General features: G+C 43.6%; 1 protein-coding gene across 1 annotated transcript in view; it reads left to right on the forward strand.

The window, feature by feature from the left end:
* Spag17 (sperm associated antigen 17) overlaps window positions 1-14,205 on the forward strand; it is a 219,833-nt gene that overhangs the window by 106,469 nt on the left and 99,159 nt on the right. The window contains exons 14-16 of the mRNA XM_038311719.1: window positions 8,530-8,757; window positions 8,831-9,046; window positions 13,712-13,773. Coding sequence (XP_038167647.1) covers window positions 8,530-8,757; window positions 8,831-9,046; window positions 13,712-13,773 — 506 coding nt within the window. The remainder of the gene's footprint in view (window positions 1-8,529; window positions 8,758-8,830; window positions 9,047-13,711; window positions 13,774-14,205) is intronic.

A 14,205-nucleotide genomic window follows, 5' to 3' on the forward strand; every position in this document is an offset into this window, starting at 1 on the left:
CTTCTCCTTCTCCATTTTCTTTTTCTCCTTCTCCTTCTCCATTTCTTTCTCCTTCTCCTTCTTTGGTTTGTTTCTTTGTTTCAAGACAGGGTTTCTTTGTGTAACCCTGGCTGTCCTGGAACTTTCTCTGTAGACCAGGCTGGCCTTGAACTCACAGAGATCCGCCTGCCTCTGCAGGCGTGTGCCACCATCACCAGGAAATGTCCTTCTTCTCCACAGCCTGAACCAATAGATTGGACATACTTGTGCTTGTCAATCAGTTTGTCTGTGCTGATAATAAAAGGCAGTATATGCCAGTGTAAATACAATCACTGAATGATTCTGTGTGGTAGATTAGGGAGTCCCCAGGAACCTTGGAACTACACCCTCCATGAGAAACGAAGAGGAAGGACTCCGCCTAAGTGGGAACCTGGGTTTCTGCTCTCTATTTGCCAGAGGATGTGGACGTCTGGACCATCATTATCTGCTAATTCAGTCAAGCCTGGGGCTTTCCCCGCTGTTGCAGCATAGCTGGGGTCAGAAAGGAGAGAAGAGATGGTGGGAGGCAGTTTAAATACAACCTCTCTTATCAGCGTTCTTTATACAAATTCCACATTAAGGTCTCTCAATATGTCTTTGCCTCGCAAAGCCTTTCGGGAGCTTTCCTCAGAATCAGGAATGTTCCTCATCCCTCTCCACAAAGCAATTTTTTTTTTTCAGAACAACCAGACACCTTCACTGAGGACTGGTGTGTGGCAGATTGTGTCCTTCTATCTCTTTTTTTTCTCTCAATGGAATATTTTTTCTTTTATTTATTTATCTTATAATTTTTTTCTCATTTTTTTATTAAAAATTTCCATCTCCTCCCCTCTTCCTCCCCATTCCCTCCCCTCCCCTCCACCCATACCCCCACTCCCTCCCTCTCCAGGCCAAAGAGCCATCAGGGTTCCCTTCACTATGTTAAGTCCAAGGTCCTCCCAACTCTCCCTAAGACCAGGAAGGTGAGCAACCAAACTGACAAGGCTCACACAGAGCCCGTCCATGCTGTAGAGTCCAAGCCCATCGCCGTTGTCCTTGGTTTCACAGTCCTCCACCGTCAGCCACATTCTGAGAGTCCGGTTTGGTCCCCTGTTCCATCAGTCCCATTCCAACTGAACTTGATGGTCTCCCGTTAGATCTGTCCCATCTAACGCACCCTTCACGGTCCTGACTTTCTTTTAAAGGAGTTTATCAGCTGTAGGAGTTCTTTGGTGGAGTTTTTCGGGTCGCTTATGTACACTATCATATCATTTGCAAATAACGAAAGTATAACTTCTTCCTTTCCAATTCGAATCCCCTTGATCCCCTTGTGTTGTCTTATTGCTATTGCTAGAACTTCAAGCACTATATTGAAGAGATAAGGAGAGAGTGGACAGCCTTGTCATGTTCCTGAATTTAGTGGGATGGCCTTGAGTTTCTCTCCACTTAATTTGATGTTAGCTGTCAGCTTGCTGTAAATAGCCTTTTTTATATTTAGGAATGGCCCTTGTATCCCTAATCTTTCCAAGACCTTTATCATAAAGGGGTGTTGAATTTTGTCAAATGCTTTTTCTGCATCTAATGAGATGATCATATGGTTTTTATCCTTCAGTTTATTTATATGATGGATTACATTGATAGATTTTCGTATGTTGAACCAGCCCTGCATCTCTGGGATGAAGCCTACTTGATCATAGTGGATAATTTTTCTAATGTGTTCTTGGATTCTGTTTGAGAATTTTTTATTTTATTTTATTTTTATTGAGAATTTTTGCATCGATGTTCATGAGTGAGATTGGCCTGTAATTCTCTTTCTTGGTTGAGTCTTTGTGTGGTTTAGGTATCAGGGTAATTGTAGCTTCATAAAAGGAATTTGGCAATGACTGTTCTGTTTCTATATTATGAATACTTTAAGGAGTATAGGTATTAGGTCTTCTTGGAAGTTCTGGTAGAATTCTGCATTGAAACCATCTGGTCCTGGGCTCTTTTTGATAGGGAGGTTTCTGATAACAGTTTCTAATTCTTTGCGACTAACAGGACTATTTAGATTGTTCACCTGGTCCTGGTTTAACTTTGGTATATGGTACTTATCTAAAAAAAAAGTGTCCATTTCTTTTACATTTTCCAATTTTGTGGCATACAGGCTTTTGTAGTAAGATCTAATGATTCTCTGAATTTCCTCTGTGTCTGTGGTTATATCCCCCTTTTCATTTCTAATCTTATTAATTTGTTTGTTCTCTCTCTGCCATTTGATTAGTTTGGCTAGGGGTTTTTCAATCTTGTTGATTTTCTCCAAGAACCAGCTTTTTGTTTCATTGATTCTCTGGATTGTTTTCTGTGTTTCTATTTTGTTGATTTCTGCCCTCAGTTTGATAATTTCCAGTCTTCTACTCCTCCTAGGTGAGTCTGCTTCTTTCTTTTCTACAGCTTTCAGGTATGCTGTTAAGTCTCCAATGTGTGCTTTCTCCGTTTTTTTTTTTTTTAAAGTGGGCACTTAGTGCTATGAATTTTTCTCTTAGCACTGCTTTCATAGTGTTCCATAGGTTTGAGTATCTTGTGTCTTTTATTTTCATTAAATTCAAGGAAGACTTTCCGGGCGGTGGTGGCTCATGCCTTTAATCCCAGCACTCGGGAGGCAGAGGCAGGCGGATCTCTGAGTTCAAGGCTAGCCTGGTCTACAAGAGCTAGTTCCAGGACAGGCTCTAGAAACCACAGGGAAACCCTGTCTCGAAAAACCAAAAAAAAAAAAAAATTCAAGGAAGACTTTAATTTCTTTCCTTATTTCTTCCTTGATCCAGATGTGGTTCAGTAGTTGACTGTTCAGTTTCCATGAGTTTGTAGTCTTTCTGGGGGTAGCATTGTTGTTGAATTCTAATTTTAATCCATGGTGATCCGATAAGATGCAGGTGGTTACAAATATGTTTTTGTAACTGTGGAAGTTTGCTTTGTTACCGAGTATGTGGTCAATTTTCAAAAAGGTTCCATGAGCCACAGAGAAGAAGGTATATTCTTTCCTGTTTGGGTGGAATGTTCTATAGATGTCTGTTAAGTCCATTTGGTTCATTACCTCTATTAAGTCTCTTAATTCTCTGTTAGGTTTCTGTCTGATTGACCTGTCCATTGGTGAGAGAGGTGTGTTGAAGTCTCCCACTATCAGTGTGTTTGGTTTGATTGCTGCCTTGAGTTCTAGTAATGTTTCTTTTACATAAGTGGGTGTTTTTTTATTAGGGGCATAGATATTCAGGATTGAGACTTCATTCTGATGTATTTTTCCTGTAATGAGTATAAAGTGTCCCTTTCCATCTCTTCTGATTGATTTTAGTTTGAAGTCAACTTTGTTAGAAATTAGTATGGCCACACCGGCTTGTTTCTTAGGTCCATTTGCTTGATAAACCTTTTCCCAACCCTTTACTCTGAGTAGATGTCTGTCTTTGTGGTTGAGGTGTGTTTCTTGTAAACAGCAGAATGTTGGATCCTGTTTTCATATCCAATCTCTTAGCCTGTGTCTTTGAATAGGTGAATTGAGTCCATTGATATTAAGTGATATTAATGATCAGTGGTTGTTAACTCTGGTTGTCATTTTTTATTTGGTAGTAGAGATTGTGTGTTTCCTTTCTTTGAGATGTGCTGGTGAAGGGTCGCTAGATGTCTGAGTTATTTTGGGCAATGCTGGACTCCTTTGTTTGTGAATTTCCTTCTATTACTTTCTGTAAGGCTGGATTTGTGGCTACGTATTGTTTAAATTTGTTTTTATCTTGGAATATTTTGTTTTCTCCATTTATAGTGAATGAAAGCTTAGCTGGGTATAGTAATCTGGGCTTGCATCCATGGTCTCTTAGTTTCTGGAAAACATCTATCCAGGACCTTCTGGCTTTCATGGTTTCCATAGAGAAGTCAGGTGTTAGTCTGATAGGTTTACCTTTATAGGTTACTTGACCTTTTTCCTTTGCAGCTCTTAATATTCTTTCTTTATTCTGTATGTTTTGTGTTTTGATTATAATATGGCGAGGGGATGTTTTGTTTTGATCCAGTCTATTTGGTTTTCTGTAAGCTTCTTGAACCTTAATAGGAATAGCTTTCTTTAGGTTTGGGAAGTTTTCTTCTATAATTTTATTAAATATATTTTCTGGACCATTGAGCTGTAATTCTTCTCCTTCTTCTATGCCTATTATTCTTAGGTTTGGTCTTTTTATTGTGTCCCAGATTTTCTGAATGTTTTGTGATGAGAATTTGTTGGATTTGCTGTTTTCTTTGATCAGTGTGTTTATTTTCTCTATGGTATCTTCAGAATCTGAGATTCTTTCTTCTATTTCTTGTATTCTGTTGGTTATGCTTGTTTCTGTAGTCTCTGTTCGTTTACATAGATTTTCCGTATCCAGCTGGCCCTCTATTTGTGTTTTCTTCCTTGCCTCCATTTCAGTTTTCAAGTCTTGCAATGTTTCCATTATCTGTTTGATTGCTTTTTCTTGGTTTCCTAGGATATTGTTTATGGATTTACTCAATTCTTCAAACTTTTTATTATTTCTTGTCCATTTCTTTAAGTGAGTTTTTCACCTCCTGTTTAAGGGACTCTATTACTTTCATAAAGTCAATTTTTTCTACTTCTTCTTGATTAGTGTGTTCAAGTCCTCCTGTTATAAGTTCGCTGGGATCTGGTGCTTTCATGTTGTTTTTCAAATTGTTGGAGGAATTCTTGCATTGGCGCCTGCCCATTTCTTCCTCTGAATAATCCCCTTTGGGTCTTCTTTTAGAAGTTCAATTCACCCCAATGAATTCAATTCACTTACCCCAATGAATGATGGATCTTCTGGTAGACAGTCAGGTCTCCTTGCTGGCCATGTGGCTCACTGACAAAGGGCCTACCTTGCTGCAGGCAGGCTATTGAAACAGGGGACCTCCCACCGGCCTGGGTGCACTCAAATCCTGGTCCCGGTGCCCAAAGAGGCTGAGCTGTGGGATTTTCTGGCCCCAAAGCTGGGAGGATGAAGGGGGGTTCTGGGTGCAAGCTGGGAAGGGACAGGAAGAGAAAGGCAGTATCCGGGGAGAATAACCCCTGCAGGAAGAGCAGGAAGTGTGTGGGGGGTTGGGAAATGTCCGTGGTCCCTCTCTGGGCAGCTGCAGCGATTCAGGCACTCACTCACCCCAATGAATGATGGATCTTCTGGAAGACAGTCAGGTCTCCTTGCTGGCCAAGCAGCTCGCTGACAAAGGGCCTACCTTGCTGCAGGCAAGCTAATGAAACAGGGGACTTCCCACTGGCCTGGGTGCACTCAATTCCCGGTCCCGGCACCCAAACAGGTTGCGCTGTGGGATTTTGTGGCCCCAAAGACGGGAGGATGAAGGGGGGGTTTCTGGGTGCAACCTGGGAAGGGACAGGACTGTCCTTCTATCTCTTTACCTTGAGTCACTCCACCGTTCTTTGTGGGTCAAAGACAAGAAATAGAAGGCCTGGGTCAGCTGAATTTGACTGGAGCACCCATCTGGTGGACTGTGAGCACGTCCTTGGCTCACCCCTGCACAGGAGGGTGGAAAGGGAAGGAGAAATGGTGTGAGGAGGGGCAATTAAAAACCCCTGTCCAATGTCACCAAGATAGAATTCAGAAAGCGGGATTTATATCCAGAAATTGAATTTCTCTCTCATCTTTTTTATAGAACCTAGGATTTAGCCAATGCTAGGCAGTTTCCCTACCACGGAACTACACTGCCAGTCACAGAAACGGAAATGTAAGGAAAGATAGATTACGGAACCATAAAATCTCCTAAATGAAATGAATTTCAGAATCCACCTAGTCCAAACCTTCTAGGACTGTAATGATAGCATAGATTCATGCTGGAAATTCTGGCCCTCGGATGCTCTCACTGGCACCCTTTCCTTACCAAGCTGAAGGGAGAACAAATATCAGTTCAAGTTCACGTGCCTTCCCTGAACCATAACTGACCTTAGTCCTAGGGCTAGAGTGATGGAGAGACAGCCCTTTGTCAGGATGCACTCAAGAGTGCACAGAGCCAAGCTAACCTCTTCTCATGGGAGGAAGAAGAGCAGGATAAACGGCCATTATGAGGCCCAGGAGATAAGGAAAGAAGATGAAGAGATGAGTGGGGGAGATGAACAAGATCAAAATATATTGTTCGCATGTATGAAATTCTCAAAGATTTTTTTAAAGAAAAGGATGTTATAAATCAATTTTTCTAATGAATGTAGATATTAAACCCATGAAGAACATATTTTCAAGTCAAATTCAACATCACCTCAAAAGTCTTACACACACTCACACACACACACACACACACACACACACACCGATAGAATCCCATCTCGTCTCAGACTACTCTTGGGACTCTGATACAGACTGAAACCTCTTGTCACCTGTCCCTTCACTCTGTTCTCATTTTGGCTTTATTACCTAAAGGAGTTTTGCTCTCACAATCCTTTCGCATTAACTTCTGATGTCCTCAATGGATTCCTTTCTTATCATCCCTGCTGGCACGTACATGTGTGTAGTTTTTTTCTGTTTTTTTTTTCCTTTTTTTTTATTCTTTGGGTGTCTGCCACCCAGCTCCCAAGTAAAGACACAGAGACTTATTCTTACTTATGAATACCCAGCCTTAGCTGGGCTTCTTTCTAGACAGCTTTTCTAACTTAAATTATCCTGTTTCTTTTCTTCTATATTTTGCCTTTGGGCTTTTTACCTGTCTTTATTTTATATAGCTTTCCTTCTTACTCCTTGCCTGGCTGAGTGGCTGGCTGGGTGGCTGGCTGGGTGGCTGGCTGGCTGGGTGGCTGGCTGGGTGGGTGGCTGGCTGGCTGGGTGGCTGGGTGGCTGGCTGGGTGGCTGGCTGGGCGGCTGCGTGGCTGGCTGGGTGGCTGGGTGGCTGGGTGAGTGGCTGGCTGGGCGGCTGGGTGGCTGGCTGGGTGGCTGGCAGGGTGGCTGGCTGGGTGGCCCCTGGTGTACACCTCTCCTTTTCCTTCAAACACTCCTCCTCTTCTTTCTTCTCTCTTCTCTAGATTTCTCCTCCTATTTATTCTCTCTGCATGCCAGCCCCACCTGTCCTTTCTCTTGCCTGCCTATTGGCCATTCAGCTCCTTATTAGACCAATCAAGTGTTTTAGACAGGCAAAGTTTTACAGAGTTAAGCAAATGCAGTATGAAAGATGGCAACACCTCTTTGCATCACTGAGTAAATATTCCACAGCATAAATGGATGGGAGGCATCTTCAGCTAATATTCCATAGCACATGAGTCTGTTGGTGTTCTGTGATAGATATGAGCCTATTTCTTTACTCATTAACCTTCACTGTCATTACTAATACCCAGTGGGTACTCAAAACCATATTTATTTATTATCATTATTTTCATTTTTCTGTTTTTGAGATAAATTCCAGGCTGGCCTAAAATGCATGATAATCCTCCTGCCTCAGCCTCCTAAGTGCTTGGATTAAAGGTGTTGACTACGAAGCCCAGATCAAAGAGTATTCATTCAGTAACTCCCTTTTAGGTCTTTCTTGTGTCTCTTCTGGATCCCTATGTTGTTTTCCCATGCTGTTCTGTTTGTCTCTGTGAGGTGTGGGAGGGGGAGTTGAAGGTGATCTAGGAGGCATTAATCTGGAACAATCTACCTGATTGCTGCTCCCTTGTAATATTATTGAAGCCTGTTAGTCTCCACTTCTCAAACCTCCATCATGAACTTTGAAAGTTGAAGAATGGCATGATGTTCTTCTTTGACTCTTAGGCTCCTGCAGCAGAGCTGAATGTCGCTGATAGCTTTAGTGACTGTATAGTGGCCACAGCTGAATAGAGACGACCGAGCTCTGATAGACTAGGAAGTGCAAGTACGGAAAGTAGCAGTTCTTGCAGGTGTCTTTTTCTGACCCTGAATGAGCAGGAAAACCTTCTAAGTATCATAGACATAAACGACAAATTTCAAAAGCCATCTCTGAAGGCAGAAGTCACAAAACAATCCCACACCAGTTTGGAATTATGATTAATAAAAGGGTTATTTATTTAAGGGGTAAACTTACAGATCACTGTCCTAGACAACAGCCCTCTGAGCGAACAGGAACAGGGTCTAGCATCCGGAAGCGGGGAGCCAGAAGCAAGAGAGCGAGAGCAGGGCTACTGCTGCTTTTTAAAGCAGCAGAGACCATGCCCAAGTGGGATGGTATCTTAAAGGCTATTGGCTGAAGGAGCGGAAGAAGCTCCCACAGCACATCTGTGCCAACAGAACCTTAAATATATGCTATCTAAACCAATCCAATACCATGGAAAGTTCGGGCAAGTGGATATGGGTACCAAACACTGATTAAGCCATGAAGTTTTGGGGGAGTATCCCTCAGATCTGTTACATCTTAACTATGATTTTCTTAGTGCTCAGGCCCGTTGAGATTTGTTGAAGACTTACGAAGCCTGTATTTTAATTCAGGTCACACCCATGGTGCCATGAACAATTGGCACCTCTCAGCTGCCCTTGCGTTAACACTGTATTGTATACTAATGAAAGCCTTCCTCAAGGCAGGGGGCCTGCTCTCTTGCAGAAGTGCTGAGCTGGAATGAAGTAGAACGAGCCTTCAAGGTGTTTACTTTTGAGAGCCTGAAGCTCTCAGAGGTAGACGAAACAGGAGAGCTCAAGCCTGCAGAGGTGGTCAGTCAGACAGATGGTGAGAGTTTCAACATCCCGTGGGACAACCCTGCCAGGTTCGCGAAGCAGATCAGGCAGCGGTGCATCCACAAGATGAACACCCAGAATGTCAAGCCAGTGGCAGGTACACTGTGTGGAAGGGGAGAGGAGTGGCCATCCTGGTACTGTGTCTAATAGCTGCTCTCCATCCTGACTAGACACTGAAAACAAAGACAGAACACTATTTGTGGACCAGAATTTGTCAAAGGCTGAGCAAGAGGCTGAGAGATATGGAAATTCCCCGGATCCTGATCAGCCTGCTGCTAACAGTGTAAACCACTCTAGTTCTGACACCATGAGACCCTCGGATGCTAACAGACAGCTATCAGAGAAGGAGACCAGTGGGTCCATGTGGCCCCACCCAGAGTCCTTGGGTAAGTGAAAGTGTATGAAGACTCTGCTATGCTTAGACACAAAGAGAGAGAAAACAGCAAAAGGCCTCATTTAAATGCGAATGCTTCTGTACTTTATCTGAAGGAAAAGATTAACGTCTAAGTTAATTGGTTAAGTAAACCTACTGAGTGGGATTTGTCAGTCCTTCCTTCCCTGCTCTGCTCATCAAGGCATCTTCTCTGTTCACTCTTCCCATAGAAAACCCAGCACAATGAACATAACCAAAACTTCTACCTCTAGAACTTCATGACTGTACGGTAAAATTACTCTAAAGTTACTTGTAATGCCCTAACAAAATGCCAAGTATAGAGCTTGGCACGAAACCAGCACTCAGTGAACATGCCTTCCCTTTGGCTCCTATTTTAGCTCAGGACCTTACTTTGATCCCCAGGTACAACCCTGTAAAAGTGACATTAGGAGGCACAGGGTGCACTGAATTTAATCTGCACGTGCCTTATCTGACGGTCCCTTTATGCTCCCCACATATCATTCTCAGCAGCTCCCTACGACCTGCTGAATGAAGTGTGCTCTCCTTCCCACCCTCTATGATCACACTCCTTATTCTAAAATCTCTTTATACCTTGTCCCACCACCCCTTATTATGTGCTGTAGCCAAGAGATGCTGTAACTACTTCCTTTATGCCCTGCTATTATGTCTTGCTGCTTTCTGTAATCATTCAATAACCAGTAAGGCCTCCACAACACCATAGCTCCTTGGAGGTAGCAAGTATGTTTATTTATGAAATATTAACTTTATCCAGTTGCAGCAACTTTTTACAGGACTAAAATTACACAGGACAAATTCTCAAAGTCCCATCTGAAAGTTTAGCAAAGGAGGTGAGGTTGCTAAAGATGCACACAGACAGGAGGCTCTGGCACTTTTCTTTATAATTGTTTGCTGTAGGAAGCAGTCATGCTGTGGCCTCTTCTCTGTGTATGCTGCAGTTCATAATAGTAAGAGGTGTGTTGAAGGTAAGGGTAAGCACTCCCAAAGCACCGGAGTTACATTGGAGTTGACTATGGTCATCTTGACATCTTCCTTATCTGGATGGGGGAAAAAGGAAAGGTCAGAAGTGAGTAGAATTTTGAAGGCGGCTGGCTAACTAACTGTCAGCAGGTTAGATATGTGAGGGGGAGAGAAGACAGAGAAGTTGGTGCTGTCTGGGGATGGCTCTGCTGTATCCCAAGCATGGTGCCATGACATGGATCTTCTGTATATCACTGCTTTACAGAAACCTGAACCACTGAGCGAGATGCTATTGCCTCAGTCCAACAGATGAGAAAGCCAGGACAGAGACGTTTAAGGAGTTTATTCAACAACATAGACATAGGAACAGGACAGCGGTGCTCTCTACCTCACCTCAGAATAAGGCTTCCGGGGCCCTAAAAATTCCTCAGGATGCTAAGAGCTGGGTCATATTTGGAATTTTTGTCATGTTGGTTCTTAGCTATTATCCTGGTTTTGCTGCTTTGTGTTTCTCCCTCTTTCCAACAGTAGGTTTCTTCTATGTCTTAAATATGCCTACCTGGTAGTCTAGCGAGAGAGAGAGAGAAACAGACAGAGAGAGAGACAGAGAGAGAGACAGAGACAGAGAGAGACAGAGAGAGAGACAGAGACAGAGACAGAGAGAGACAGAGAGAGAGACAGAGACAGAGAGAGACAGAGAGAGAGACAGAGACAGAGACAGAGAGAGACAGAGAGAGAGAGACAGAGACAGAGACAGAGAGAGACAGAGAGAGAGAGAGAGAGAGAGAGAGAGAGAGAGAGAGAGAGAGAGAGAGAGAGAGAGGGAGAGAGAGAGGTGAGAGGAAGGGAGGGTAGGCGGAAGAGGGGACCAGAATAAGTTGACTTTGGCTGTTAAGACATCATATACCCTGGATGTACACATAGGATAGAGATCACTTGTGTTGACATGGGACAGGGTCAGCTGGGAGAGATGGAAGACAGAGAGGTGTCCCTTTTGCTGTTTTATCTTTCTGATGGCAGCGGGTTCTTTCCTCAGGCAACGCTTGCCACCTGGTGGTCAAACCACTCCTATGCTACTATGGAGAGGACGGCTCTCAGGCTCCCAATCCTCAAGCTGAAATGCTGTTGTACATAGCATGTTCTGGGGCCCCAGCAGTTCTGAGGGTGGGTCCTCAGCCCTAAGCGTTCCTCCGCAATGACTACAGACCTTCACTCAGGAGCCACTGCATCTAAGCCGACCAGGCAGCTGGCCTTGTATCTCCGTGACTGTTCCCGTGAAAGGAAAGGAAGTTGTCTGAGCCTTCCACCTTCCCCCCGACTCTAGTTCATACTTCAAAAGCAGACACTTTAATTCCATTTACACAAAGCAGAAATCATCCCTGTGTTTCCCTGCACAACCGTTTTAGCATCACACGCATTGGTGTGCCTGTTTCTGGACATGAAGGACTGGATATTGGTGCTTTTCCTAACGAAACCCTGGGTTTCCATCTGAGACTGTTTTGAACTTGACAGGGCCCATTGGATATTTATGAAAAACCTGAGAGTTGATAACCGTGAGGCGGTAGGTTTAGATGTGCCCTTTATGCTTGTTGGGTGTTTTTTTAATAAAGTAACTGCTTTGCAGAGGGATCTTGTTATCTCTAAAGTAAAACAGATTAGGGAAGCTGTTTTTCAAAGGGAAGGGAAAGCATCCATTTCCAGATGTGTCAAAAACTACTGAATCACACTGTCAAGGGATTATGTGGTTGAAATAAGGAATCAGAGAGAGAAAAAAATGGCTTTTATTCTACTCTTAAATAAAGAGTTCAGCTTAGTATTAGAGTGCTCTCTTCTTTGACAAAATCATTGGTACATAAGCTTTGGACAGACTTTCTAAAGAGCTGGTTTTGTTCCTGGATCTTTAGACACAGAAGGGAATATCAAATCTCCCGGAAATCTGACAGGCCACAGGATAGAAGAACTTTTTTTCTACAGATTTCATATCAGTTGCTTCAGTGGCACAGAGGACGTCATGGTCTATTGAGAATTAGAGTTGGCCTGAGTTTTGTCTTCAATGGATATGTTTGTGCAAATGCAGAACTGAATTGGCTTTAGCATCTCGCTCCAAATCAAAAGCATTAATTCTGTGACCTGTAGCAACCCAGGGCAAGAGGTAACTAGGGTCAATGATGTAAGTAACTATGCCCCCCCCCCCCGAGAGAGAAGAACATTAGCACATCCTCTTTGCAACAGAATGGAAAGGTAAATCTATGCTCACACTCAAATTAGCTTTTCATATAGTTTTCTCTCCATATTTCTATTTTCTTTATGATGCTTCCATCAGTTCAATGTAGTTCAATATGTGATAGATTCACCCAATTTGATCAAAGGAAAAAACACATTACTGAATCCTCCCCAGATTCCAGGGATATAGGGTGCAAAGAGGGCATGTTTGTTCTTCAGCAACTAAGATTCAAAGCAGAAGGGCAGACCATGAACAAACAGGACCCCTCGACAGTCAATGCTATGACTTCAAATGGAGTTCAGTAAGAGGCAGAGACTCTCAGGAAGGTAACCAGAGTGTGAATTAGGCAATAGCTTAGAGTAAACTATGGCAGATGGCGGGAAAGCGAGTGTAGGATTGCCCACACACAGCAAGTGGGCCAGTGCATGTGAAGTGGGAAGATCAAGGAGGGGGTGGGCAAAGTGTCGGAAGACTGAGGCTGCAGCAATTGATATGCAGCTTTGTGGCATTTGATTTGCAGTTATTCTCAAGATGGTAAGAAGTCAGCCAGACTCAGCCATGCAGTCACACTAAAGCATGTTCCTGCAACACGTAACCTTCTCGGGCATACGCCATTTATTTCAGGGAATGTGAGGGAAATTACAGGAGGGACATCACCAGCATTCTCTGTTGTGTGTCATTTACTCTGGCCCACTCCATGATGTGAAAATCCGTGGCAAAGTTCTGCCTCTTTCCCATCCACTCAGATGGCCACTGCTTCCTGGCCAACAATGACATCACAGCCCTTATCATCACATAAGTTTACTCTCATTCATGGGAGAGCTAATGGCATGGTGCATTGGAGTCCAAGTGCCCACTCATTTACCCATTTAACTAATGTCTTGTTAAATTCCGCCTGTCAGTGTGCACATGCGCATTAAGTAATAAGTTCATGACGAATGGACAGAAAATCTCAACAGAATGATAGGGTGCTGTCACTCGCTAGTAGGTGAATTCATTGCTAGGTCTCCCATCCACACACCCCTGCCGTTGCCCTGGTCTGTCAGCCGCCAGGCAAGGCTCACCAAAAATCTGCTTCATGATGGCCACCAGAGTCAGATATATGAAAGCAGTGAACCGATGATTTAGTTTAGCCAGTAAATACTTACAGTTTGTGAAGGCAAAGGTGCACTGCCAGAAGCGAGCAATAGACAGCCTGAAAGAATAGCTGGTATGATTTAGTGCTCAGCAGATAAGAAGTCGGGTTCTTTTCAAAGAGTTTAGGATAAATTCTAGGTAGGCATTGGCTTAGAGTTCTTGACACAAACACCTCTTTGGAGGCACGAAACATGCCTCTCAGAAATCACCTTTTCAGCACAGAGACATAGATCATACTGGCAACAAAAAGACCCAGCACTGACCAAAGGCAAGAACAAAGCCCAAACACAACTGGATGTTGGTGTCTTTGATTTACAGAGCAGACCGTGGACAATGAGATCAAAGATGAAGCAGCCACAAAGGATGGCTCTCTTGAAAAGGTAAGGAATTATCTTCCTGAAAGTGTAGATGACAGACCAGATGATCTGAGAAGACCCTCTGACCAAACTGAGGAGAGAGAGAGAGAGAGAGAGAGAGAGAGAGAGAGAGAGAGAGAGAGAGAGAGAGAGAGAGAGAGAGAGAGAGAGAGACTTAAAAGGCAAATGCTGCTGATGTGGGGGGGAAAGGGCTTATTCAGACATCCCATACCCCCTCCACCTGGAGTGAAAGGGTTAACTTTCCTGGCTTCACTGACTTAAGCAGAACTTCCCCACTCCCTGGCCCTCTCTAGACAGTGTGGCTTGGCTTCCTCACAAACACCTGCTGACCATACAGCCCACGTAGAACTAACGCTGTCTTGAAGTGAGTTCAGAAAGCCTGCCTATAATTGCTAACAGGACTCCGAAGAGTATAACCTAACAATAAAAATATTT

The sequence above is a fragment of the Arvicola amphibius genome, chromosome 14, assembly GCF_903992535.2.
Source record: "Arvicola amphibius chromosome 14, mArvAmp1.2, whole genome shotgun sequence".
Classification (NCBI taxonomy): domain Eukaryota; kingdom Metazoa; phylum Chordata; class Mammalia; order Rodentia; family Cricetidae; genus Arvicola; species Arvicola amphibius.